This window comes from Nipponia nippon, unplaced genomic scaffold (assembly GCF_047370975.1).
Source record: "Nipponia nippon isolate SJK-2023a ecotype South Korea unplaced genomic scaffold, ASM4737097v1 scaffold_13, whole genome shotgun sequence".
Classification (NCBI taxonomy): Eukaryota; Metazoa; Chordata; class Aves; order Pelecaniformes; family Threskiornithidae; genus Nipponia; species Nipponia nippon.
In genome coordinates this window covers 14,126,937-14,154,672 of record NW_028262324.1, presented here as the reverse complement: position 1 = coordinate 14,154,672, position 27,736 = coordinate 14,126,937, and the positions used below count along the sequence as shown (strand labels likewise).

General features: G+C 45.3%; 1 protein-coding gene across 4 annotated transcripts in view; it reads right to left on the bottom strand.

The window, feature by feature from the left end:
- The window catches only part of COL9A3 (collagen type IX alpha 3 chain), a 44,891-nt gene extending 19,451 nt beyond the window's left edge, over positions 1-25,440 (bottom strand). For 2 of the 4 annotated variants that reach the window (XM_087749823.1, XM_087749826.1), the window contains exons 1-16: positions 25,011-25,303; positions 20,685-20,934; positions 19,369-19,437; positions 14,828-14,863; positions 14,173-14,244; positions 13,348-13,401; positions 8,717-8,752; positions 8,088-8,111; positions 7,512-7,565; positions 6,784-6,837; positions 5,988-6,029; positions 4,510-4,566; positions 2,769-2,822; positions 2,231-2,284; positions 1,653-1,706; positions 845-898 (exon numbers count right to left, since the gene is read on the bottom strand). In XM_087749823.1, the coding sequence (XP_087605949.1) occupies positions 845-898; positions 1,653-1,706; positions 2,231-2,284; positions 2,769-2,822; positions 4,510-4,566; positions 5,988-6,029; positions 6,784-6,837; positions 7,512-7,565; positions 8,088-8,111; positions 8,717-8,752; positions 13,348-13,401; positions 14,173-14,244; positions 14,828-14,863; positions 19,369-19,437; positions 20,685-20,934; positions 25,011-25,171 (1,125 nt within the window). In that variant the 5' untranslated portion in view covers positions 25,172-25,303. Of the gene's footprint in view, positions 1-844; positions 899-1,652; positions 1,707-2,230; positions 2,285-2,768; positions 2,823-4,509; positions 4,567-5,987; positions 6,030-6,783; positions 6,838-7,511; positions 7,566-8,087; positions 8,112-8,716; positions 8,753-13,347; positions 13,402-14,172; positions 14,245-14,827; positions 14,864-19,368; positions 19,438-20,684; positions 20,935-25,010 lie in introns of all 4 variants that reach the window. The other 2 variants (XM_087749825.1, XM_087749824.1) reach the window with 2 other exon arrangements.
- Positions 25,441-27,736: the final 2,296 nt, after the last annotated feature.

Sequence of the window (27,736 nt, the reverse complement as noted above, 5' to 3'; positions counted from 1 at the left end):
GTAGGAGAAAAACTTTAATATTTACTGTCTAGATCCTGCTTGGTGTAATTAAATGTTTGGTGGGCAGTAAACACCTCATTTTATTTTAGTTCGGATGAATTTCTTCTATAATTGCAAAGCCTAGGGTGGGGTCCGCAGCGGGTGGTAGTGCCTTGGGGTCAATGCAGATCGTGGTGTGTTGGCTGGTGTAGACAGGCGAAGGTGTCTGCTATACTGGGAGGCAAGTCAGTGGAAGATGCTCTTAGAGAGGCCATAATGCTGCAGATGCAGCTCTGGTCTCATATTTGGGCACAGTAAGGAAGGTACGGGGGTCTGCCCACAGGTAAGCGTGCAGCTTCTGTGTTCTCCTACACTTCACCCCAGAGCTCTGCAAAAGGCTGAGGACTGCATCTTTAATACACAACTATTTCTGCTTGTAGCAAAAGCCCTTGCAAGCTGTGGGCACTTGGGAATAGACCAGGCTCAAAGGATGTAAGCTCAGGATAGCACCTACTGATTCTTCCTCAAAACTCTCCTTCCCAAGAACAACACAGACGCCCCTCTCAAACACTTGCTCACAGCTGCTGATGCTCAGGGAAGAGCAGGGAAGAACAGAGAGCAATGGAAATGCGGTGAACTTATTCTGGCATGGGGCATGACTGAGGGAAAGACATCATGAGATCTGGGTCAGGTGAAATAGCATTGCTTTAACTGAAGGGAAAAGGGCAAGGGGAATAATCTGATGGAGACGGTCAGCACACTCCTCCTGTTCACTGGCAGCAAAGAGTTTAGTGCAGGAGGGATAAGCTTTAGGCTTTGGTTGTGGAAGGCAGGGCCATAGAGATGCTGAGAAGTAGGTACATACAGCTTTCCCTGGAGGTCCTGGGATTCCAGGCGGCCCTCTGAAACCGATGTCACCCTGCAAAGAATAATACATCATTGTAATGCTGTGGTTGGCGGCGGGTGAAGTAACAGTACCCCCACCTTATACCGCAATCTAAGAAAACACAAAAAACCCTGGAAAGATACCCCATAGTTCGTGCTATCTTGCAATAGTCTGGCAAAAGATCCCCCTCTGAACAGGCAGATTTTTCCTCTGGATCTCCCCACCATTATCTCTGTGATACACTGGTATCATTCACGGCCTCGATATCTTGATAACACACTTGTTCCTAAGTACATGCCTGACTTTACAAATTCAAACCCATTCAGCCTCTAGGGCAATGGTCAAGGGACTTTGGCAAAAGTCCAAAGCCACGATGAGCTAAAGGTTGACCCTGTTCTCCCTGAGCAGACTTTCTGTATCCTGAAAATCTTTGTCCACCAGTGATTCTTTAGCTTTTTCTTGTAAGAGACAGAACAGAAAGTGAAATGTTCATGAAACTTTTCTCAGGTTTTTTGCAAGGTTATTTAGCATTGTCAGTCCTGCAAGGACAGCACTTTGTCCTTCTTGTCTGAGTGCTTAAATCAACACTGGGCCTGATCCTGTCAATCCCTCGTGTACGTAGGCTCATCCCGCCTTTGGAAGGTTGTTCTGCTTGGGGGGGTGCAGGAAAGAGCCTGCACTTTGGATCTTTACAAGTTCCCCAAGGGTCTTCCGTAAGGACAAATGCCACCTGGACCTTGCACGAGAAAAACTGGGGGGGCGGGGATCAGAAGAAGGTTTTACTTACTCTGTCGCCTGCCGGACCCATTGGACCAGGGAGGCCTCTTAGTCCTCTTGGGCCCTAATTAAGAAAACAAATCAGTTAAAACCCAGTCACTGTTAAACATAAAATGGCAGAACAGCACGATGTAGCAACTGACCAACACAGAAAACATTAAGGAACAGTGAAGAGCGGCAGAAAGCTCAGCATTCTGATGCACAAACAAGACATTTTCCCCTTCGGTGATGACCTCTGAGCAAGTGACACCGGAGACACCCCTTGCAGACACGCACTCGGGGTGCCTGCCCTCCCCAGCCCACCTGCCAAGCCAGCCCAGAGCTCAGCCTCAGATCCACCCAAAAGGTGTCCGCGGCTCTACTGGAGCACCAGCAAGACAGCGGCTATCACTCGGACACCTCATCCAAGGTGAGGTACCAAAAGCAGGACCTGAATTAAAGCTCAGTGAAACCAGCATGATTTGTTTTTTTACCAGCATCAACTTCCACATCTGTTATTATGCAGAGGCAGGAGCTGTTTGTGTAACAGAAAATGATTGATGGCACCATTGAGTTTCACAGGAAAAAGGTCCGAAGAGTAGGTGTTACCTGCAGGCCAACGCTGCCCGGAATGCCCGGAGGACCGGGAGGACCAGGGTTGCCCTGGGAGAGAAAAAAATAATTAGATAAGGGGCGAGACAGCATGAGCCTGCCAACCCAAAGCCAGGGACCTTCCCATCTTATTTCTCCTTGAGCAACCTGCACTCAGATTTCTGCTTCAGAATTTGCTTCTGCTTTATAGGCAATTTCTTCTACGTGCGAGAACATTTGATCAGTCAGGAATTTACCTGAATGATTAATGCAGGACTTTTTTCCTGAGCTGACATCCCTGCATGTGAAACAATAGGTGTTAACTTATCGAACTGATCTTAGCATTATGATTATGGAGAAGATGAATTTTCTTGAAGTATTAGCCCACAGTCATACATGCAGAACATGTATGGAAGCCAATGCACTTCAGTCATAGTAACTTCTCCTTATTGTTCAGCCAATTGCCTCATTTCTCCCTGTCTTCTTGAAGAAGCTATTTCTTATGGTGCTTTTAAAGAGAAAAGTCCTCCCGGACCCCCCTTAAATTGAAGTTTACCTTTTCTCCTTCTTTTCCTATCTCACCAGGTTCTCCTTTGTGACCGGTGTGTCCCTAGAAATAAGAGCTCCAATTATTCACATTCCAGTACAGTCTTGTTTCAAAATTTAAATTTTGTGAGATAGCCATAAGACCTAAACCCACAAACAACTTACTGGGAAAATAACCTGCGCCTGTGCTGTAACTGTGCGAATGGAGGTCACCTCTGGGGTTAGCTGGCACCATTCCTGCGGTAGGTACCGTTGTGTCAGAACTGATCTAGTTTCAGGAAATGCCCAGATTTGGGTTTCAAGAGTGACTTTTGGTGAGGCTAGGCTATAGGTCTCTGGATGCAATTCTCAATTACAGGTCAGGGACTCAGTTCCCAGCACTTTTGAAAATGGGGCTGAGACACTTCTGAAAACCCCATTCTCTATCGTTAACCTCCCTTTTTGTTCAAGTCATCTTTAATGTCTGCATCCTCCAGCTTGCAAAGAAATCGATGTCCCACTGAACTCTTTTATATAAACTCAGATTCAGTTTGCTTTTTGGCTCCCTTCCTATTATTGTGGGAGAGACCCAGACTAATTTCAGCCATGGCAGATGTTATTCCTCACCACGCAAAAGGTCCTGTGCATCATTTGCATCATAATTGGAGACCTTCACAGGTTTTTCCATTTCATAAGCTATGAATTTTGAATAGTTATACCCTAAACATTGTGTATTTCTAATGATATTTATGACTCAGCTCAGAGACCAAACAGACCTGCAAAAGGTCAGTTCATGAGGAATTGAGAGCATTTCCCAGGAGATGTTCCACCCATTGCCAACTTCTGCTAAAAAAACTCGAGTAACATTACTTCAGCTCGCTGCTGGAGTGTAACCTACTGCACAGAATTCATGGGAGTCACAGAGGGGACAGAGAAGGAGATATTTAACTGCTGAGTGAGGTTTCCTGAGGGTTGCAACCTAAAATTTATGTACCAGAATCAAACAACATAAACAGAAAGCTGCCTGGTGCTACGGTGGGTATAAAATGACAATTAAATTGTATTTAATCATGTAAGTTATGTCTTGCTACAGTAAAATGTGTATCTCTGTGTGTACAGGGCCTGCGAGCATAATTTAAGAACTGGTGAGATTTTTACAGCTCTCTGAAGTCTGCAAAGGCAGCACGTCGTTCTTGAGGCAGCTCTGAACCGCTGCCCTCCGCTTGCTCCTGTTCATCAGTTGCACCCAGCAAGGCTTGCATGGTGTTTTAATCTTTGTGCTCACCCGACGCAAAGGGTTAAATTTCATTTGTAGGAATGAAGGGCTGTAGTCAAAATCAGTAGTTAAATCTTCCATCTGACAAAGGTTGCGATCCTGCGAGGGACGGGCCCACAAAGCAATGCGCCCGTAGGCGCGGGCAGTTACTTGAAGGACGCAAAGCCTCTCGCTGAAGGGGAAGGGAGAGCGCTCGCACACTTTGCTGGCACTTTGCAGGACGGAGTTCCGTGGCAGAGCAGCTATTGCTACGAGTGCGGGAACAGCATGTCAAGGGCAGAATCAGGTCCTTCATCCTCCTCTTGTCTCGTGTTTGGCTGTATTAGGGGTTTTCTGTTTCAACAGCATAAACCCAGGCAAATGCGTGGCTGGTTTGGAGAGGTGGGGAGCCTACAGGCGGTCGGTACTGTATATAAAACAGTTTAATCCCAGGGGTTCATAGTGGTATTTATTTGGGGAGACAGACCCTTATATCTGCAGGTGGTATTTTTCTTACCTTGAACCCTGGCATTCCTGGGGGACCCGGAGGACCCGGTGGGCACAGAGCCGGGCACTGCAAGAAACAGAAACACTCTTTGGTTTATCAAGTACACGCAGCGCATCCAGGGAAGCTGGTTTCATTACTAGGGAGAGGAGAAAAGGTCATGTGGGTTTTGGCTCTAAACCCACTAAATCTAATTCATTCATAGCATAATGAACTCACAGCATCATGTACTCACCAGAATTCCCCTATGGCAGGAGGTCCTAAACAGGTCCTCAGGCCCCCAGTAACCCACAAAATGATGATCTATGAACGGTCTGCCTCACTTTGAGCATGCGTGCATGGACTGTGAAAAATTCTGAAGGCTGACGGTGGTCCACAGTCCAAAATAGTGGAGAACCACAGTTCCCCAGTGAAGCTGGATGGATATCTTGTAAATCATTAGGAACATATTTAATTCTATGCATTCATTGACCCCTGTTGATTTCCATTAGATAACTCACCTAACTGAAACAAGGACAAGCATTACAGTTTATCAGAAGGGGACCTATAAAAAATTAACCCAAACACCAATAAGCTGGTACTGCAGATGTCTAGGGGTGGATGAGCGCCTGGTGGGAACTCTAGTTTGACTGGGAACAAATGAGAACATGCATGGAAATTTAATGGGGCTTAAAAGGCCATACTCTAAAAACTATAAATAGGGAATGAGATTTTCTTCTGCAGCTTTTCTTTCATTTGTTTGCTTTGTTTTTTTTTTCTTTTAATAAAATTTCAGGCTACACCTCTGTAGCAGGAATTTAATTTTCTAGTATATGCCACAGGGTAACTTAAATTAAAATTGCAGAAATAGCATCATTTTCTATTAACTTCCACGTGACTTGCCATAAGGCAGTTTAAACCGACTCTGAGCTTTTTTGGGGCATGCCAATTAGAAAACCAAAGATGCTGTCACAACAACAGCTGCGAGATCTGGAAATGTCACTTCCATCGTCCATGGACTTAACACTCCTTTCATTCCCTTGAAAGACAGGAATCAAGACTTTCCAATAAGAAAGTAAGTCTGAACAAAGCATATGCCCATAGGAACCCGGTGCCACCATCCATGGAAATAAACAGTGCAACACGCACAACCTTTTCTCTTCCAAAGCAGGATAGGCAACAGATGCAGGAAAAGCTGTTGTCATTTACCAAATGCTAAAGTTGTTTTGTAAATGAAGGATGTATGCAAAACCTGCATTTTGGAAAGCAAACTGGAAAGCAAAGATCAAGGAAAAAAGGCACTAGCATATCTACCTCCTTGAAAGAACATTTCAGTCTTGTAAATATGCACGCAACACTTATGCGTTCTGCAGTACGGCAGTTTAGACCCATGTCTGCAGGTCTGAACGGTACACGTTAAATGGTCTGAGGGTCACCCAAGTACACCAACGAAAAATCACATCAAGGATTAAACCAAAAAATATTTTCATGCTACATAAAGAAAAACCTACCTGAAGGTCCCCACCGCCATCAGGAAGGGTGCCTGGAAGACCCTGCAATTCATGAAATATGGTCTTTTAAATACATCAAGACAAACACCAGGAGGAAATAAAATTTCTAGAAAATGCACTTTACAGACCCAGCTCAGTTGGATCAGCACGAGGCAGATACCCAGCCCCACAGCACAAAATGCAGCCCCTGAATCCAGAGCGCTATGAGCAGCACCAGTCCTCAACACAGACGTGTCAAGGGTGTAATTATCTCCTGGAGATGCACAGATGGGCTTGGGGAAGAGCCTTGAGCCTTAGGTGATAAAGGCAGCAATTTGGGAAGAGCAGCTGTGCCTGGCCATCCTTCAAGCCAGGGAAGTTCCTTGGGAAAGACCTCCCTATCCCTCCAACCCTCCAGAGGTACTGCAGCAAACCCAAAACAGAGACTTGCTGCTTTCAAGCCTCCCTTGCTGGCCCTACAAGAACCCATCGTGATCCAAGCAAGCATATAAACCTTGAGAAAACAGAAAGCCCACCCTGCGATCTGTCTATGCCATAAAGCCTGGACGTCTTTAGGTTCCTCCACCCACGCAGCACAGACAATAAACAGGAGATAATCAACACACCAAAGTGCAGCCAGTGAAAAGTCAGTGCTCTCCTTGGGGCACGGTGTTTACGGCCTGCTGAAACTTAGCCCGGAAAAGGAGCACTCAAGGCAATGGCAGCAAATAAAACGCGCATGTTCTGGCAGCAAGAAGAAAATTCTGGACTCCCCATGGGAATTTTCTCACGTTTACATTTGCAAGTCTCAACTTACGGGAGGTCCGGGTGGTCCAGGAGGCCCTGGGAATCCTGGCAGACCAAAAGGTCCCTAAACAGAGTGAAAAACAGAAAGAATTCCCCTTCTGAATCATTTAAATGAAAAAGAAAAGGGAAAGGAAGGGTGGCTACTAAATACAATTGCATATTTGTGAATGTGGGGCAAGCTATCTCTAACGGGACTAAACTGCACCTTTCTTTATGCAGAGGCTTCTGTGACTGCAAAGAGAAGAGCAGATGCCATATAGAAGTATAAGGATTAGGGCAGAAGAACATATCCCTGCACCTACATCCCTGCTTCCACTGGCTCTGTACCTCTCCAGTGGAGCTGTGGGCACCCAAAAGTGACTGTGTGCTTCTGCAGAATGGGCTCCCTCAGATCAGACCCGTTCTGTGCAGTAGCTTCTTTTGAGGATGCTGAAAGTACATGTCAGCTGGTAACTAATCTCTGTTCTTGAAACATTGGCTGCTCTTTTGTCCTCACTCATAGTTGGTAAAGGAAGATATGGCTGCAAGCAGTTCCACATCTTTGGCATTGCACTGGTTGACTGGGGTGACCCTACCCAAGCTGATACAAAGAATAGCATTGCCTGTAGGCATTTGTAGAGCTCATAGTGTTTTGTGCATCACGCTTCCAGAACGGGGTAAGAGACCAGAAAGGAACCTCATTCTTCTGTGGTTGTGGCACGTTCAGTAAATGAGAATCAAATGGTAGGAGAAACTCACAGGAGCACCCCGAAATCCATTTCCACCTGGGAGCCCACTGGGTCCTGGAGGCCCCTGTTGAACAGAGAAAAGATCCTTACACCCATGGCCACCTCACAGAGCTGCCAAAGCCCACAGCAAACAAACAGTCTGGCTGTACTCATTTGTCTAATCCCTCCGAGGAGCCAATCCTGCACCCAGACAATCAGTTCACCAATGCACATCTTTCTTTTTGCTCCGCCTTCCCACAGAACATGCTCTCGTCATCATCGCATGTGCCAACATCTGCATCCCCTCGGACACAGAGCAGCTCTGAGATGCTCCAGAAAACCACCGAACAAAAGGTGTCCCAGAGCTGGTCGCTTCCAGCAACTAGAAGGCTGCTGTGCCTTGAATTTACAGCACTGCCAGCCTCCCTGGGGGTAAGGTAAGCATGAAAAACCCACAAGGCTGCTGAGCTGTAGGACTCCACATTCCTCTGCCTGGCACAGGAGAGGGACCCAAGGCCTGGGGTGGGTTTGTAACATTCAAGGTATCCAATAAAGCTAGTATAATAATTTAAACCTCTTCTTTGAAAAAGAGCCTCATATTACTTACTGGAGGTCCTGGCAGTCCTTTGCCCTGGAAACAACATTCAGAACAGTAAAAGATCACTTAGAAACTGAACGTACAGGAAAAAAACAAACCTCAGAAAATGCTGCTTATTTTTTTTTTCTAAGTTTCCTTAGCACTCCCCTGTCCCCAATGATTGTAATTTGCAATGAGAGCACAGCTGGAGTCTTAATCAATCCTTTTGTTACTTCTAATAATTTGTATTCCCTTTATATCGCTGTTACCTACGAGACATCTCTAAGTAAAGCCACGTACAGTGACATGATAATGAGACACAAACATTTACAAAGACAACACTCTAGTTTATCTACTTTTCCTTTTTTTTCTTTTCATTTTTATTAGACATTATCTAATGTCTAATAATTTTGATAGCATTTAATATGCTAGTCTTTATCCCAAGCTGGCTTGCTTTTAACATCTCTGAGACTAAGAACAGGCCCTGTGTTACCAGAACAGGTCATACATACATATTTAAACACGTCAAAAAAATATTTTCACTCAGTCAGGCTTTGATCCCTTTGTTTGGGATACAAGGTTTCCCCTCTTGTCTTGGTGATAGTTTTGGCATAATATTACACACCATCTTTACATATGCAGGTCTAGGAGGTACTTACAGCTGGTCCAGGTGGCCCGGCAGGTCCTAATGCACCCTACAGGAATAAAACAGAGTGCAAATTAGCAGGGCTAAAACAGAAACCTCCGTATGGGTAGACACCAACACCTGCTCTCCTCGACATCAGTCTTTGCTTGAAAACTCCAGCAGTGTCTTACAGAAACAGCACGCAACTGGGGATGCTCAGCTGAATTCACAAATATAAGGACAGAAACTTACGGATAACGACTGTCATTCCTGGTTAATTACTTGACTAAAGAACATTTTAAGATAGCAGGGATGGATGTTCAGAACTGGCCCCAGCAACTTCCTTCACCATTTGCTGGTCAAGAGAGAGTAGAGACTAAAACATGAGCTGCTCCTGAAAGACTGAACAGACACTTCTGCAAGTCACAGCTGGCCTCAGATTAGTCTCCACAAATATCTGAATGTTCATAAATTGAATTTCATCCATTTGAAATATTCTCATTCAAAATGCATTCATACTGTAGATCCAACGACTAAATTATCTGAAACTATTTACAAGATTTGGACTCATTCTAGTGAATTTTATTAATTCATACATTTTCCGTTCAAGCAAAGACAAAGATTTGGCAGCTTCTGCCTCTTCACTAGCTTTCCTTGGCAAATCCCCAGTCTCCTTTTCCCAATTTGCATTCTTACTCTTAAGCTTGACTAGAGTTTGGTGATCTTACATCTTTGACTAGAATTAAGTCATTCTTGAAGTTGTTATGTTCCTGCTTAACTAAAGATAGTAAGACAGACAGACCAACCTTCTTAATCCCTTTGTTGCATTGCTAAGATGCCAACACTGGCTGGTAGACTGCAAAATTAATTATAGGTAGTAATTCTGAAAGAGAGAGTAAATGGAAATATAAAAATGAACAAAAAAAACAGTGTGGTGGGTTGACCTTGGCCAGCAGCTGTGAAGATATCTCCAAGAGATACTGGGTGTGCATTGCTGCCTGATGCTCTCGGGTCCGAGAGCCTCCTCTGAAAACAGCTGTTGCTGCGACGGGGAAAGGAAAAGCAGAGGCAGGCAGCTGGTGAGAGCAGAGCGATTTTGCCACTCTTTTTCAAAAGAAAAAAAAAAAGGAAAGGAAAAACAAAAGAAGAGGTGGAGGTGCAGAAATGCCAGCGTACTTTGGGGTGAATGATAAATAAAATAATAGTTTGCTGAACAGCACGGATGCAGCCCTCACAGTGAGTTTCTCTAAGCTGTGCTGACACTCGGGAGCTGCAGAAGAGCTGCGTGGTTCTCAAGGCCCTGCTGCAGACAGCTTTTTGCCTGCATTTGTGTGGTTGTCAGCCGACATTACTCTCTGATAAAGGCAGAACTTAAAAAAGTAAGAAGGTGACAGACTTAAACACAGAACAAACGACGTTGTTATTTATGGGCTGTGTTAAACTAGCGCCAGCAAAACCCTCATCTCCTTGTGCAGGGGACAAAGAGCGATTACAGCACGAGGCTTCCTCAGCCTCTCGCCAGCCCGGTTGCCCAAACCTGTTTTCCAAAAGTTCTCAAAATGCTGCACAGAAACATCTCGAGAATGATGTCCTGAGCTGGAATTAAATGGTCTCTGCCCCTTGGACCAGGAGAACAAGGCAGATGGGCAGACCTGGAAAACATCCCAACACACGGCTGCTTATTGTGATCCCAGGGACGACTCCAGCCCTTTCCTAATATTCCGCGTACCAAATGAGATTAGAAATATTTTCCCTTGTTAAGCTTAAGGAGAAAGATACAGAGGACCCAAGGTCTCATTAAGAGGAGTCTTGTGAGGAGAGGACTGTAATCCAATAAAAATCAACTCTGCTGCAAATGTCAGCTCATTCACTTCTCTTACTGCAGATTACTCTGCTTTTCTTCCAGTCACTTTTATCTTTAGGCTGAAGTCCTTACAACCACTGAGGGTTGTAAGGAACAAGCTGGGATCTCCTCCTGTAACGAAAACATTGAGTTCTTGGCACCTACTGACTTGCACCCTAATCCTGCCCCCACTGAAACCAGCTGCATAGCCCCTTTCTGCTTTGGCCGACATAGAACTGTAGAATCATTTAGGCTGGAAAAGACCTTTAAGATCATCGAGTCCAACCATAAACCTAACGCAATGCCAAAAGGCTGGCAGAGTGCCCAAAGTGCCAAGCGTCGGCACTTTACTCTCCTTAATTTTGATATCTTTGAGGGTGTAAGGTGCAGCATGCGGCAGTGAACGTTCCTGGTACGGTAAAAGATCATCGAGTCCCTGAGCAAGCTGACGTGACTCCATTAAGTTCAAAGGAAAGACTCTCATTTACACCTCGATTTTAATAACATTGTCTGACTCAACTCATTCTCCTGGTAACAATGTTCTTTCTCTTTTGATTAGAAAACAATCTCACCATAATTATTCACTTTAAAGTAATATACTTTATGAATATACAACTACGGAGCACAGGAAATACTTGATTAATATGGCATTCATAAATAAATATGAATAGTTATGTTTTCCTCGTTGCTTACAGTGTAAAGAACCAAACTTCAAAATGGCCTTTGAAAAGTTTCCAGTGAAGGGCACCAGTATCTGGCACTGAGGCTGGAACCCAGCTTGTTCCTGGCTAAACTAAAGGATTTTTTTTAATTGAAAAAACAAGTAGGCTTGATCTAATCAGTCTGTAAGCAGAACCATGAGAAAAGCTAACAGATGCTGATAGCAATGGGAGTATTTAAGATAAAAACCATTTTGGTATGCTGCCTTCACAATACTCTGTCCCTGGTCAGACATGAATCAGTGTTGGACTGATGAAGTGTGGCATAGAGAGGAAAAGAAATGTTTAGCAATAATGTATTTCTAAAAACTGTCTTCCGTGAGCCCACTTCCATATGCTAAACACCTTCGCTCTCAGACTCCCAAGTTCGGAAAAAAAGGCTTGTTCAGGAGAAGTCATAGCGTGAAGCATGAATTCAATCCCACAACAGTAAGCGCACACCTGCTTATTTCGGTGATTCCTGGGAGACTGAAACATGTTCTTAAAGTTGAACAGAAGGAAGAAAGTCGGGATAACAATGTTGTCCTTTTGGAGCGCTAAGATTTACAGGGTTTTGATTTTTCCAGGCTTTTATTAGACCAATTAAAACAATTTTCCAGATAGACCACTGACCTTGAAAAGCTGCCATAAATGACAACAGGTCCCAAGTTTACCCCATGCTGAGAGCCTGAGTTATGAGATATGGGAAAGCATGTCAAATCAGAGCACGTAGTTACGGCAACTGTGCTAAAACAGCTTCTACTAAACAGCTGAAGAGGAAGTTCTTGTGCCCAGAAATTACCTGCTCCATTACCCTGCAAACTCGGAGCTTGTGTGCTAAAGTGGGCATGGGCAAATACTACCACTGAACATGAAACGGGGGCACAAAACTGCTCAGAGTCTTCTGTGTGTGGTCCTGCACTTTTCTATTTTAAAAATCAGGGATCAGTTCCCAGAAGGTGCTGGACTCTTGCCACAGACTGAGAGCGGTCAGGATTTTGCAGCCCTGGGTCTCTGGGGAGAAAGATGGGCAGGAGGAAAAGCAAAGGAGATGGTTTTTAGTGCAGTGCCAAAGGACGGAGGCTTGGAGCTGTGACCAAGATGCTTGGGTCCTGCCACTCAGCTTTCCCAGTGGCCAAGCGCACTCTGCCTTGCACACGGGAAAGGAAGAGGAGCATATCAAAGATACATGGCTTTATCACTCATCCCTTTAACTAAATGAGACAGCTCTCAGAGTTTTGAGCTTTGGGTAACTCCTTGGGGCAACAAATGGATTATTGAGATATACTGAACCTTTTTTAACCTCTGCACATTGTGATGTGTGTTCAGCCCATCACTGTAGCCCCCAGTTCAGGAGACCAATAAACCAGCTGTGGATACAAGTCTTACTTTCCCACACTGGGAGACAGAAAAATAACCATGCTGGATAAAAATCTGTGCTGAATGGCTCATTCATGTTTAGTTCTTAACGTCATAAGGAGGCCTAAGTGCCTTTCCGGGCCCATTGTAGATAATGTGAAGGACATCTGTAACATCTCAGGCAGTCATTTCTCTATCCCTGTGGTGCCCCTTAGTAGAGCTGTAATATGCAGGAAGCAGGAAAAAACTCTTATTTCTTGCTACGCTGGCTGGGGAAGCCTATGCCAAAGTAACTAATAGTGTCAACCATATGGACAGCCCCAGAATGAACAAAAGGCAAAAGTTTAAACAGTTAATACACAGTAGCAGTAATTACAAACATAACAGAGCTACGTACTCAGACCACAAATAAAGGCCAAATAGCTTCACTTTGATAAACTTCGTAATTAAGTCTACCAACTGCTTCAAGGAATTTTCTAGATACTTGAAATATCACCACAGCTGTTCTGCGCTGGTACTCCCAGCACTGAGGCTATCCAAGCCCATTCAAAACCATGTGAAAGAAAGATGATCTCATGCCCTGCCTAATGAAAAGCCATCTGAGGCTTCATTTCAAGGGTCCAAGTATTCTGCAAGCATTTACGGGTAAATAAGCCATTGTAATCAACACTCAAATGTCACCAGTTGACACAGGAATGAGGAATCATCAATACAATCAATGACAATGTTCATTTAAAGGGACTTAGGATCTAATGTGGTACTCACACGGTCCCCTGGAGGCCCATTTGGGCCAGGTGGGCCATCGGTTCCTGTTAAACCCTGGTAAAAAAAAAAAAAAAAAAAAGATAAGTGTGAAAACAGAGAAATACAGTAATAAGAGCTATAGGAAGCCCCTACACAAATCATCTGGATGCCAAGCTCTCAGGAAAGCCTAACCATTTTATTTCTCTCTGTAATTAATCATAAAGGAAAGGACCCGAAGGAAGTTATCAGTACTGTTCCCTGCCCATTGTTAAGCATGGATGACCACCACCAAGTAGTCTTGTTACTGGTCTTTACTGAGTTGCAGCTTAGCTGTGGAAGCTGACTGAATGCTTCCTCTCACCTGAGGCAGAAGAAAACGTGCTGGCTAAAACCTTACCCACACTCAGCTACCATGGCAGTGGTGCTAAGCTGGGAAAACTCGACTGCGTGCAGTCACCTGTCCAGAGCTGTGAGGCAAATCCCAGGCCAGAGACCAGCAAGGCTCAGCCAATAAGTGCGACTGGATTTCTGAATTGAGGCTCAATGGGTTTGCTCCAGAAATGTCAACTGACTTGCTCAGTGCACCTCTGAAGAACTGCAATGTTTCATTGTGAGAGTGCCATCCTATCGATTATGCATCTCAAAATTGTTCTTATACTCCTTAATTCAATCAGGAGATGCTTTCAACTCTTAAAATTTCTCCTGATATGCAAGACACCTACATAGACCCAGGACCCACTTTGCTTCTCCACTAGACACAGAGAAAGTTGATGAGATACTTCATGAAAACACCCATGCCTAGGTGAAATATTTAAAAGATCTAAGAGAAGATGACAAAATACTCACATCCACTCCAGGAAGGCCAGGCAATCCGGCTTCACCAGCTGCTCCAGGCTTCCCTGGTGCACCTTTTGGCCCCTAAATCAGATAAACAGGCAATTATTTTTAACATAAGAGAACCACAAGATGGAAATTCATTTGTTGATGTGTTAATCTTACACCATGCAACATGGAAGAATTCCTGCAGAGACATGAAACTTGCCATGAATCCATATCCAAATCCTAAATTCATTTCAGTGCTTTCGCTCAGTTCCACATAGAGTTACTCATAAGCTGTTCCTAGTAGAGGGGTAGAAAGGGATGGGGTAAGTGGCCCAAAGCAAAGAGCTGTGCCACCTGGTATGATTCTGAGCACCCCTTGGCAGACTGAGGAGCTGAAGCAGACTCAGACCAACCCCAAAAATAACCACGCATATGTGGCTTGGTGCCAGTTTTTTTATACTGGTGATAGGCAAGCTTTATTTCACGCGTATCCTCCGCTAGCAATGAAGCAGGAGAATGTGTTTGTCCCCAGGACCAATGCTGAGCATCTCCACTCCTGTGTACCCCTTATAGGAATTCTGCTGCAGATCAAGTGGAAAGTGAGCCAGTAAGTCTTAGCTCTTGCACTGTCCACCTCTCAAAAGGATGAGTAAGTCAATGTCAACCAGAAAATACTTACTGGTGGGCCTGGCAAACCAGGAGGGCCCGGCTCTCCCTAAATGAAAGAGAAAAGACATCAGTGTCAGTGCTAAACCTCCTTCTGTTGACTTTTTTGCAGCAATGGTGTTCCCAGCTGTCATAGCGCTCAACTCTCCCTTCATGCCCACTCCAAGATTTACCACGCTCAGTCTTAGGAAGCTGATGCTCCAGATCCTGCTACTCCCTAAAGCAGGATGAACTGGGATAGCCTTTTCCACATCTACCATAGCAGATTTGGCGAAACCCATATCCTCAGCCTCCCAGAGAGAACCAGTGCTTCTGAATGGTGCTCAGCACCTTCAACTTTTTCCAGATATACTTAGAAATTATTTGCACTTGGGCTTGTCTGCAAGTGGGACAGAGAGGAAGCTGGATGGCTATCAAGGCTTTCAAACATCTTCCTGATGAAACAGAGGGATACAATGATAAGCTCCAGGTATCCAGGACACAGCATGAAACTGTGGTACCCCCAGGAGCTGAGGACTGTCAGAAAGTAAAGAATGAACAAACTGTCTCCAATGATTTTCTTCATGACTAAACTTTGACAGGAGAAGCAAATGAACAAAGCCCCCAACTGCGTTCCACCTAATCCAACTGCACAATCTGGATTAAACCAAATTTCTATAAAATATTTCAAAAGCGCTCATTTTTTCCTATCCGAATGGAAAGCAACTTTTAAGAACAGCATTAAAGGTGTTTGGGAGACAGTATTTTAAAAGTCTTTGAATCACTCGTTCTAGCTCAGCCAGCTGTAACATCATCCAGGAGCTTGTATGGACCTCAGACAACAAGATATTTGTATTTTATTGTTAGCCCCCAAAAGAGGCAATCGTTTGTGAATAGCTGGAGCTTGACTGGAGCTTGGTTTCCCATCTCATCCCGCAGAAAATCAGTTTGTGTCCCAGATGTCTGGATGGTAGCCTCCCCTCCTGGCTTTAGGATAAGCGCACTAAATGCCATGAGAGGCTCAGGTATTGTGGGTGAGCAGAGGGGAAGGGGCATATTGGTACCCTGGAAGAAGAAAATCCATATGGAAAAAGGGTGGTTATTAACAGAGCAAGGCTAGAAGTAACACCATCCTCACCATGGGCCTGATAATTAGGAGTCAGAAGGCAGTCAGCAAAGTTGTGGAATTTATAGCACGTTTCTATATTTACTGTGTCGGCAACTGTGAAGTCTGTGGGCAAATCCCTCAAGACTGGCTGCCTTGAGTTGCTCAGACGAGGATTTATGTACTGCATTGGTGACCGATCAACGCGCAGAGCAGAGGGTCATTGAACAGGGGGATCTTTATGCTCTGTCTTGCTGAAGCAACTCCTTTGCTGTCCTTTGCCCACAGATTTTCCATAAATAGTTATCATTATCATAGGTGGGGAAGGTCCCCTGCCAAGGAAATGAAAAGAGCAGTTCTTTTGCAATGAATGGTTTGAAAAGACAGCTAAAAATGGCAGTAGAAGTGGTTTACTCCCTCCTCCATCACTTGAGACTGCCAGCCCCTTGCATTTTTTCTTGCCTGTGTGATGGCAATCCATACAGCAAGGTCACAGCATCAGCAAAGGCTGTTTGGGACCATCATAAGCCTTGATCCTGCCATCGTGGACCCCTGCGGGACTCTGCAGGAGCACCAAAACTTCAGTCAGCTGAATTAAAAGCCTAATCAGTGTTTATACCCCTAATGCCAGATCACTGGGAATTAGAGGCAAAGGCTGTCAGCAAAAGGAAATGCTCTCCTGGTGCTACATGAGAGGGAAGGAAGTTTACTCTTTCTTAGCAAGTCAAGCCAGGAGATGAAAAGTGGGCAAGAAAAAAAAAGCTTGATTTTTGAAAAGTGACAATTGCTTATTAGCAATTTGGGGAATTACATCCCCAGAAATAATTCACAGGAACTTGTCGCTAATTCTTCCGATCATAACATGCTGTTTCTATTCATGGGAGGGAGAAATTTTGCTTGTTACTGAATATGAAACGTGAAGCATGTTAAAGGCTATAATTATAAAATATTTCAGAGGGACTTAATGTTGCAGCTCCAACTGAAAGGCAGGAATGAAAGCAGGAGCTTCTAGAAATTGTGCTTATGGGGTTCATCCAAGGTTTGTTTGGAGATATCCTGAATAATTCAGCTGTGCGTTATGCATCGCTCACTGCTCACGGCTGATGGTAAGGGACTGCTGAACACCTCGGCAGCACTCATCCAGCTCAGAGACCGTTCAGGCACTCTTCCCAACATAGCATTCATCCGAAGCCATCTGTGAAGACAACCCAGCTGGAGTGGCTTACAGAGTTCAGGAAACTTGCATAGATACGGTCCAGAAAAGTTCTGATTGTGCTTTAAAAAAAGTCTCATCACTAAAGAAAAGAAATAAAATAATGGTTTCATTCTTTGCAGTGGTAGAATTGGCACTACCACTCAGGCTCCACACAATCCTCTCCATGCAGCACTAGGAAAATGCAGAGCAGTGCTGGATTTTATATGCCACCATTTTTTGGAGGGTACAGCCAGACAAATGGTAGCCCTTAAACCAGGAGGCTTCATGACTGTGCTCAACACTAGCCACAGCTGTGCATCTCTTCTCCTACGCAATTCCTTAAAGGACTAAATATCCTGTTGATAGCAGAAACCATCCCGGAGGCTGTCCCTGACCATCTCACATGAACAGGGCACCTAGATCCATAGGAGGAATGTAGACCAAGTCTGTTCAAATGAGAGACTATTCCTGTGCAGCCAAAACTGCAGACTCAAGCTGGGACTGCAAGATTTACCACCTGAAATACTTTACTCAGCCATTTGATTTATTAGGACTAAGTTCTCCATATTAATTAGGGGGTGTTATTTGGTCCTGTCCTGCAGGGAGCCTTCCGAAGCTTTTAGCAGTGGATAGAAGGGCCAGATTCACGTGAGCAGCATCTCCCCAGGCTCCTGTTTCGAAGAGCAATCAGAAGTGATGCTGTTCCAGAATTAAGGTGTAAAATATCCTGTAGAAAGCAGGAACTGAACGACACAATTACAGGGATTTGTTTCTTTCCGGTTGCCTATACGCAGAAGTTGGTTACGACTTGAAGTCTGAAGGGCTTCATCCCTCCCACATTCTTCTTTTTCACTCTGTACAGAAACACAGCCACCCTTTCCCGAAGCCCACCGGCCACACCGATGTCCTGCTGCAGTGACTCCACAGGCTCCCTGCTGCCAACGTGAATGCGTCCTTTGCCCTCTCCCAGGCTGTCCCCTTAAGCTTTTTATCACATCATGATAAACAGCGGAGAGAAACCATCGAGGTACCAGCTCTGAACCTTTCACGCTACAAAACCAGGGGGAGATTTTCAGTAAAACGGTCTCCGTTAGTCGAAAGGACACTTTAGAGGGACTAGCTGCAAATCAATGAGGTTCTCTCTTCAGACCAGCCTTGCTCACAGAGCCACTATGAAAGCTCACCACTGCAGACAAAAAAGCTCCTTGTTCACCACATACCAGGGAACTCATATATCTTTTTTTACCTTCTTATCCAAAAGAAAATGACCTGCATGGAAGGAATAGATTTTTTTCAAGGTTGCTTAAAGGCCCAATTCCAATAAACTTACTTCAGACAAGCTTTGAAAAACCCTGCCCTATTCCATAACCACCCTAGAGAGCCAAGCGCTACTCAAACTGAATATCGAAGCAGGAATCCGGCCTTTTGTATTTGATGTGGTCTTGTTGAAGGTCCATCTGATGCTCTTTTTATCCCCTGCCAACTACAGGACACAATTCAGTCCTTATCCAACATGCACAGAAGCAACATTTTTCATTTCTATGGAATCTTAAAAGTAACAGGACAAGTTTTTCTCCTCCAGTAAGTCCTGTGGTGCATAGTCTTCTACCTCTGCAGAAGGCGTACGTATACGGAGCTGCCTGCTGAAAAAAAGGGTGCCCATTTCATTTGCCTTTTGTGCCACTAAAGGCAACTCACATCTGGAAACACATGAGCCAGATTCTGACCTCTCACATGCCAGTGTAAGTTAGGGGATACCCGTGCTAACAATGTTGAAATAAAACCAATGTAAGTAAAAGCAGTGTCCAGTGCTGCGTATTTGAGTTTCTTGGGGCCTCTCTAGAAACCTGGGTGCTCTGAAGTGTCACATAAACCTCCCTCTGAACTACAGAACGTGCAACGATTCCAACGCGCATTGTACCCATGCACTCAACTGTATTATGTTCCCCCTCCTCCCTGGACACCACAAGAGAAATATTCTGCTTTGCAAGCAGGGTCGCGAATCCCTAGCTGTGTCCTGAGCTCTCTCTTGAGCCAGGGGATTGATCCTGCAAAGAACCTGAGGCCACTCAGCACCTCCACTCGCTGTTCTGACTCTTGCAGAAGGAGGTCTCTTGCGAGTAGGCTGGTTCTCCAGGTCCATCCACCTCTGAAGGATGGCCCAAAGGCTGTGGCGCTGGAGAACAAGAGCAGCTTCTCTGCTCAGTTGGCTCTGCCTCTGCTCCACCCCTCGCCCTCCCTCGGCCGAGCCTGCCCTCTGCCGTACGGCACTCACATCTATGCCGTCCTTGCCAGATGGTCCAGGGGGTCCTCGTGGTCCAGGAGGGCCTTGTGGTCCTACTCTCTGAAAGGATTGGGGGAAAGAGAGAGAGAAGAGTTTATTTTTGCATCAGAAGAAACATATGGGCTAATATGGCAATGGCCAAGTCCTACAGCATAACCCTAAACCTGCACTAACCCCTCCATGCCTCAGGGCCCCCCGCCATTCTGGGTGGACTCAGAGGAGCTCAGGACCGGTGCAAGGCTCTTTGGAAAACCCTTTTGACTGAGCACATCCTCAGGGCTCCCAGCTCGTTTAACTGGTGGCTTATGCTGGGAATCAGAGCTGGTTGCTGGGCAGCAAATGGGTTTGGTTGGGTAAGAAACGGTTCTCACTGCCTACAGGCACATTTCGTTTTGGGCAGAGGAGGAAATGCAGAGCCCACGGAAAATAGGTGCCAAGTGCTTGGCATTAAAAGTTAATTTATAGTCCCAGTCTGATGGGGTGATGGAAGAGCCAGGCAGACACCACTGAAGAGAGGAGAAAGGGAAAGTCTCCTCTCTGAGCAGGACGCCATTTGAAAACCTGGGATTTTGGAGGAGGTCTGAGGTGGGGGGAAGGAAAGAAAGGTCCAATAAATGACTTCTGTATGGAGAGGGCTCCAGAGAGCAACTTGCCGTAGCTTCAGTGCACAAAGGTTTCATTGTAGAAGCAGCTCTGCTCGCAGCAGATGAGGGCAGCTCTGAATTCCCAAGCCAGACTGCAAAAATTCCTCACTAACACAATGAAAAACCTCACTGAGGAGTTACTTCCCCGGGCAATAACATTAACACCATCCAGGGAAGTTTAATATAGCTTCACGTCTGAAGTGAACAAGGGTTAACTATGCTGTTTTGTAAGTGTAAAATTTGAAAACTGATTGAGGGAAGGAATAAGAAATTCTGGTTCAGATGAAGACCCAGATCAGGAGATCAGCCTGATTGGCAACCTATCACTTCACTGTAAAAGAAACCCGTTTCTCTTACATCAACAGGTCTCCCCTTTCCCAAGGCTTTCTCTCTCGTAGCTGCAGTCCTGAATAGGAAGAAAGTATAAAGCAGCAGTTTCTACACATGAGGATACCATCTAAAAGCCTACCCACGCAGGTATAAACCCAGCTGTGCTTGCTAGGCACTTTCTGGATAACAGCACAAGCAACACACACATTTTTAATGAAGTTTAGACTCTAATAACCTGTCTAGTTCATCCTGCAGGTATAACATACACAGATCACTCTCTTTTTCCCTTACGGACTTTGTTTTTGAGCATAAGACATAAATGAAGCTTCTTACCTGAGCTGATGCTGTGGCTAAGAGCTGACATAGGAAGAGAACCCCAAGAGGGGAGAATCCAGCCATGGTGCCCAGGCTCTGCCTCTCTTCGTTCCTCCTGGGCAGCCAAACCGCTTCTCCTCCAGGGTCCAGCAGATCCCTCCTCCTCCTCCTGGGTCTCAGCTTACAGACGGGGACTCCTCGCCTCCAGATAAACCTGCGGCTCCAGCTGGAGGGGCAGAGCTCAGGGGGACAGGCAAGAGGGGCTGAGCTGGGAGGAGAGAGGAGGTTTGGGAAGGAGGTGGGAGAAGGAGGGGGAGCAGCAGTCAGTCAGGAAGAGAAGCTCTCATTCATGCCCTGCTGGGCAGCCCCAGCCTTGAGCAAACAGGGAGGGAGCCCAAGGACGGGCCGGGCTTGCAGACATGCCGCAGGAGCAAAATTCAGCTGCTCCAGCTGGAGATACAAAGATGCTCCTTAGGTCTCACCCAGGCCGTTTCTCAAAGCCCATCACCGCTTCAGTGCTGGACAGATAAAAAGCAACACAGAGCGGGAGTTACTCAGTGCCTGAGGCTACCTAACTTCACTAGAGAAATGAATATACCTGTCACGAGCGCAAGATGCACTGCAGAGAAACGCACTTACTGCTTTGCGAGATGGTTTATTAGCTCTGAAGGTGAATTCACATGTTTGTGGTTTTGTTTTTGTTTTTTTTTTTCCCCAGGGAGAGCTAAAGAATGCCAGCTGATTTCTTGAGACAGTGATGAATCCTGACCAGAGAACAGACGATAGCAGGCAGATACAAGGAGGAAGAAAAAAGGCGAAACATTCTCAGAGCCACAAAAAAACAAAGGAAGAATTGCCTTTGAAATATTTGCAAGGCAGGAACAGGATGACAGTTCCCAGCTAGGTGATCCCAAATGGCAATATATTCATGAAGACGCATCTCCTGCAAGGAGCTTCATACTTCCCTGTATTGATTAAAGACAGTTTCATCCAAAGCAGGGCTTGGAAGTGGAGAGGAACAGTGGCCAGATTCATCAGGACTGAAAGGACACAGCTCACTTGGTTAGCAAGAGGAGAGCAGAAGTGGAAAAGCAAAGCTTAAAAAATGGAATACCAGGTTTCAGTTTGGCATCCTTACGCCAGGAGGTTTATATGAGCACAGAGCGTGTGCCTGTCCAGCTCCCCAGCTGCCAATATTCCACCAACTTTGACAGAGGGATAAAGGGCTCAAAGATTTACTGAGTTCCCACAAGATTTTGTGGAACAGGCAGCTGGGGACAGAAAAGGAACATGGATCTGTATGTCTTCGGTTGGCTTCAAAGTAAAAGGAATGCTTTATTAGACGCCACAAACCCTGCAGAGGGAGAGCAGCGCAGTCGCACAAACTGCTTCGCACAGAGCTCGTACCTCCTCCTTCGCACCGAGGCCAGCTGATGGCAAGGGAGAAGGCAAAGCAGAGCCAAACTCCTCAGCCACGCGTTGCTGATAGCAAGCCAGGGGTCGGAGGGCTGCTGCAAGCGCAGCCTGCTTATAACCAGCAAGGGAAGAGCCCTGGGAGCATCCACCTTCAAGGCCACCCCACAGAGCAAGAGGGCTGGTCCTCCTCTCCCTCCACATCCCCAGGCAGAAGGGGCACAGCTGAAGGGACGCAGCGCCTTAAGAAATCATTACCACAAAGACACCCCTGCGCTTGTGTCCTGAAGGAAAAGGCCCATGAGACTAAAGCCCCCGTAGGCAGGCCGGGCAGCTGCCCTCCCGCCTGCTAGCCCCAAGAGCCGCTCAAAAGCAAAGTCCTCGTTTGCTCCGCAGAGCATCACAACACACGCTTGGGAGGATGGCAGCACGAAGCCAAGACAGGGCATACCGAAACACTTCAAAGCACATCATTAAACAAGAAGCATAGTGGGGGATGTCTTCCCCACAAACATTCACTGGCCATGTTTTACAGCAGTGGAGGAAGACCGAGCATCATCTCCAGATGGAACAAGCAGCGGGTTTGTCTCCTGGTGAGCCCACCAGACCTCGGCTTGGGGACGCTGGACAGCCCCATGCACCCGCTCGTTGGAGGTGCAACGTATATGGTCAAGTCCTGCCCTCAGAGATGAAAAAACCATAAGTGGAAACTGGTATGCATTAAAGTCATGCTTTAATAGGTGACATTAACATAACAGGCTCTGTGATACAGCTCCGAGTGCTGGAAAACATCCTGCGAACTCACTGCAAACACCTACGGCCAAAACTCTCACCCTGATCGTGACAGGGAATGGTTTGGTTTGAGCACTCCAGACCAGGGCTCACAGTGAAATCCCATTAAACACAAAACCAAAGCACACATCACCGTAACAAGATACATGATCTATGCCCCAACTGAGCACATATTCACAATGAAAACTTCATTAAATAAGAAAATTACTATAAATCTGTACAAAAGCCACGATTAACAATTTCTTATGAATCTTTTATGAAAGAATTTTCACTCAACATCCTCAAGTATTTATATCTGTAGTTAAGTGTATTCTTATTGGCTATTTAACTTGTTTGTTCATAAAAAAAAAGTATTTTAAAAACAGTAAAGCCTTTTTCCAGCACGTGTGTGACCATGAACATTAGATGTTAAGGTTGCAGACTTTTATTCCCACACACGTGTATGTGGCATGCTGGATCAGGACCTACAGTCGGGGAAAGCAAGTCACTGATCAAATTCCTTGAAAGATGAAGCTTCTTAACAGCTGTAGCAGAGAGAGGAAAAACATTAACATTGCACAGGCTACTGCATCTGCTCTCCGGCAAGGCAGGCAAGCCTCTAGCCACCTCCTACACAAAACAAACAGCACCTAAAAACCCCCAAACTAAACCAAACAACCTGAGCAAACAGCAAGTCCAGACCTTCTGGCTGTTGGAAATGGTTTCCTCCGCTTCATGAAACAGGTCCTCTGTTGTAAATCTCTAGGAGCGAAAGTGCTGAATTGTTTAATGCTCCTTCAGACTTGGTTGAATACTGTGTAAGTCAGGCAGAATAGCTAACGGGGAGATCAGGAACATTAAGGCAGGCAAATAGCTGGCAAGGTCTGAAAGTAAATTCTTGAGGGCTGTAAATAAATGAACCAGACAAGCATACCCCCCTCCAATTAAAGTTTCAATTAACTGCCTCACAAAGCCCAGTGGTTTCCAGACATGGTGCACTCTAACATGCCCTCATTGTCTGGCACGCTGATCATTAAAGGTAAAACAATCCGCCCTAACTGGGAAGCGCGTTAAATTTGACACATCGAACTTCATGCAAAGGGCCTGCAGAAAAGCCAGCCCCGCAGGCAACTGGAAATTAACGGCAGAGTCGGAAAGATGCAATGACAAGTATTTGTCCTGTTTTGGCAATTGAGGAAGGCAGGCCTTTGAACCAGTAGTGGACAGAAATACCTGTGGAAGACTATCAAGGGTCTGAAAGTGGTGGAAAAACCTGGGGAACAAGAGCTCTAGGCAGCTTTATGCAAAGTCTGAAGGTTTTTCTCTTAGAAACCAGCAGACAATTCATAATGTCAATTCTAACAAGCACTACAAAGCTACTTCTACAGGGGATAAAGAACAAATTAATCAGCACTTTGCACCCTAGAGAACATTATCTGTACACAAAGGTTAATACTGGTCAGAGATGCGCTTTGACTATGCATTTTATCCCAGTCTAAAGTCAAACCTACTTTCTTTATAGGAGGAGAGGCAACTGCACTCTTACATGATGTGAAATGCATATACTCATCTCTTTCAGGCAAATGCCACAAAACTAATGATTTATGCCCTAGGAAGCAGGCACACAGAATCTTTGCCAGGGATAAATCTTCTGGGAAGGTACAGCCTTTCAAAATAACAAATAGAAGTTACATGGTAATAGAAAGGCCCGGCAAATTAAGTCATGCTGTCTTACATTAAAAATCATGTATTTAATAAATACTTGACTAGTTCGAACAAGGAAACAGATTAGTTTTCCTCTTCTCTTCAAGAAGGGGCATACCAGAACCGAAGCAAAGTGCAAAAATCCCTGTTACTCCAAGACAGTCCTGAACATCAGATAAAAAACAGGAACAGGACACAGCCTGTTCGTGAAGATGACTAAATTAAGAGTTTTCCTCTTTAGGGTAACCATGGGCTGGATCTCAGTGAAGTTACTACAAATGATTAAAAAACTGTGGTTGGGTGAGTCAGACAGGGGCTAGCCTGGATCAGCCCAAAGGAAGTGTATTCTTCCCTGTACTTCTGCTATCCAAATCACTAAAGCTGGCTCCTAGCAGTAAGGGCAGTGTCACCCCGCTTGCTCGAGTGCTTGCCGTGCTGGTCTCACTCTGCTGCTACCTGCTCTTCATCAGGCTCTGCTGCGCGCTCACAGCTTTCAGGTTTTTGTGCTGCAACCTCAGCACTGTCTTCTTCAGGACAAGTGGATGCCGTGCTCTGCTCAAGACTCTCTCGAACTTGTTTCTTGCCTGTGACTTCTGCTTGCCCCTTTTCACTTGCATTTTCTGTCTCTTTACACTGTTCTACCCTATCTACCTCATTTTTGCCTCCCAGGAGCGCGCTGTTGCAGTGGTGCTGATCACCCCTTGCTGTGACTTGATCTCCACTTGGCTCCAAGACATCACTTATTGGAGAAGTCCAGCCAGTCCTGGGGAGCCTGGAACCAGCCGGGGGTCTCACAGCCCCACCGTCTGCATCACCACCACCCTTCTCGCTTGTCACTTCCACAGTTGCATTTTTCTCACTGACATTTTCTTTTCCAGCCTCAGTGTTTGCAACAGATGGCTTTAACTTGGCACTAGAGGCAGAGGGCCCCATGTTCAGGTTTATGGCCAAGTTGAATGGTTTGCTTCTTAATGTTCTTTTATCAACTTTCCTCCGTTTTACAGCTGCATCAGTGGTCTCTGGCACTGTTGAGTCTTTGGTGCTTGCACTGTCTTCTTTCAGTGCTTCCTGGTCCTCTCCTGCTTGTAAGAGTGGAACTGAGGAGGGGATTTCTACATCAATTGCACATTCTCCCAGATTACGGGAAATGTTTTCAATATCAGTAGGGCTTTTCAACGGTCCACTCTTTTTAGCCTCTGCCGTATTTGCATCCAGTTTTCTCTTCTTGCTCTCCTTTGTGCAATCATTCTCTGCCGTACCCTGCACTTCTTCAGTCTCACTGTGTAAATCCTTTTCCTCCTGCTGGGTGAATGAAGCCTCTTTCTCCTCTTCCCCATTCCCTCCCTTCAAAACGCATTCACTTAACTTCTCTTTTACATCTTCATCATTCACTTTAGGCTGCACGCCTGCAGCATCTCCAGCTTTCGGTTCTTCCTCTAGAGACTGGTTCTGATCCTTTTCCGCAGAATCATCACATTTTTTACCAGGAGTTTCCTGTTTATCTTCAGCCTTTTTGTGCAGCTGTGACTTGGTAGAGCGCGCTCTGTACTTCAAGAGTTTGTCGTGCGGTCCCCATACAAAGCTGCCTCGAGGTTTGAAGTGTTGCCAAGCGTAGTGGACTAGTTCTCTTCTCTTCCGTTTGCTTCTGATGGTGAACAGGAAGTAATCCAAGGCACTTCTCTTGACGTTTGGCAACGTCTCCTTAACAAGAGTTTCTGTTAGGAAAAACTTTACCAAGTGCACTTGATAGTGTTCATATCCCATCTCTCCCAGGCACTTCAGGATGCGCGTAATCCGCAAATTGTTGTGGCTAAACCTGAAATAAACAGGTAAGCAAAGTTGTGAAGTGAGTCTTACAAGCTTGAAGTCACAACAAACCCCCAGGGTACCTGAAAAATGTTTTGTGCATTACTGACTGTGATCTGTTAAAGACTATTTGACGATGCAGATAGGAGTACAGGCAGGCTTACTTTTAAAGCACCTACTGCTGCTGTCTGCCTTTAGCAGTACCTTTCTAGCCCTTCTTGGACTGCTTGGATTAATCACCTCAACTGCTTGGAAAGGTTCTGGCTTTCTGCATCACCCACCAGTAGCTAACAGCCACCACATTGGGTCAGACACACAAGTCCATGCGGCCCAACATCCTGTCCCTGACAATGACCCTGCAGGGTAAGCCTGTGGAAAAGTATAATACAGGCGTGTAAGGATGCTGCCAGAAATTCATGACTTAAGGACTCAAGCTAGACACAGCTTTTTTTTTTTTTAAATACTCGACAGTCTTCAAGTTGGTTTTTCTTTTGTGAGTATGCCCAGTCCTTTTAGAGCCCTTGATAATATCATTAGAGGTACCAGAATATGAAAGGTCATTACTATCTCTGTGATAAGACCTGCAATAATACAAAAACATTACCATCGATTTGCAGAGCACTTTTCAACCAAGGATTCAAAGCATTTTACACACATTAAGGCAGCTTTATAAACAATCAGGGAAGCATAGGGAAACACTCCTATTTTGTAGTTTAACAGAGTACTACAAAGGCAATTTGGCTACCTGTGAAAATGTTTTAGTAATTCCTGCTTAAAATATGGTTTTAAACACAAGCTCTGCTAGAGCATATATTAACATCTCCAAGTCTGTATTTCGTACTTCAGGAGACCAACACGAAGAATGCCTGCTGTTAACAGCTGCACCAGATACAAAAGAAAACCAGCCTCAGCTGGTTTACTTATTATACTTGTCACTTATTAAAGTGACAAAGAGTGTGATGACCTACAGTCAGAGGCTGAGCCAAGTTAAAAATACTTTAGCTAGCTAACTTTTTTATCAACAAAAGCCTCCATTCCTCAAGGGCTGAGGATTTTTTTGACTTTGGCTTTTTTTGCTTCTCAAAGAAGTGCCTGGCTGTAGTAAATGACCAGCAGTATTAACAGAGACTCACCGGTTCAAGTTTTGAAATCGTTCAGCCCAATTCTCTGCTCTCTTAAGTTCTCCAGTTTCCTCGTTGATCAGAATGATTCCATAAAATCTCAGCATGAGCTGATAAGCACGTACAAACCTTTGCATAACTTCCTTGGACTTCTTAAAGGCCTGAAAAAAGACAGACCAATGAGTACAAGGTGTAACTCCCTAATTACCTGCATCAGTTTAAGTGGCACCTGAATTATAAACAAGGCTTGATTAT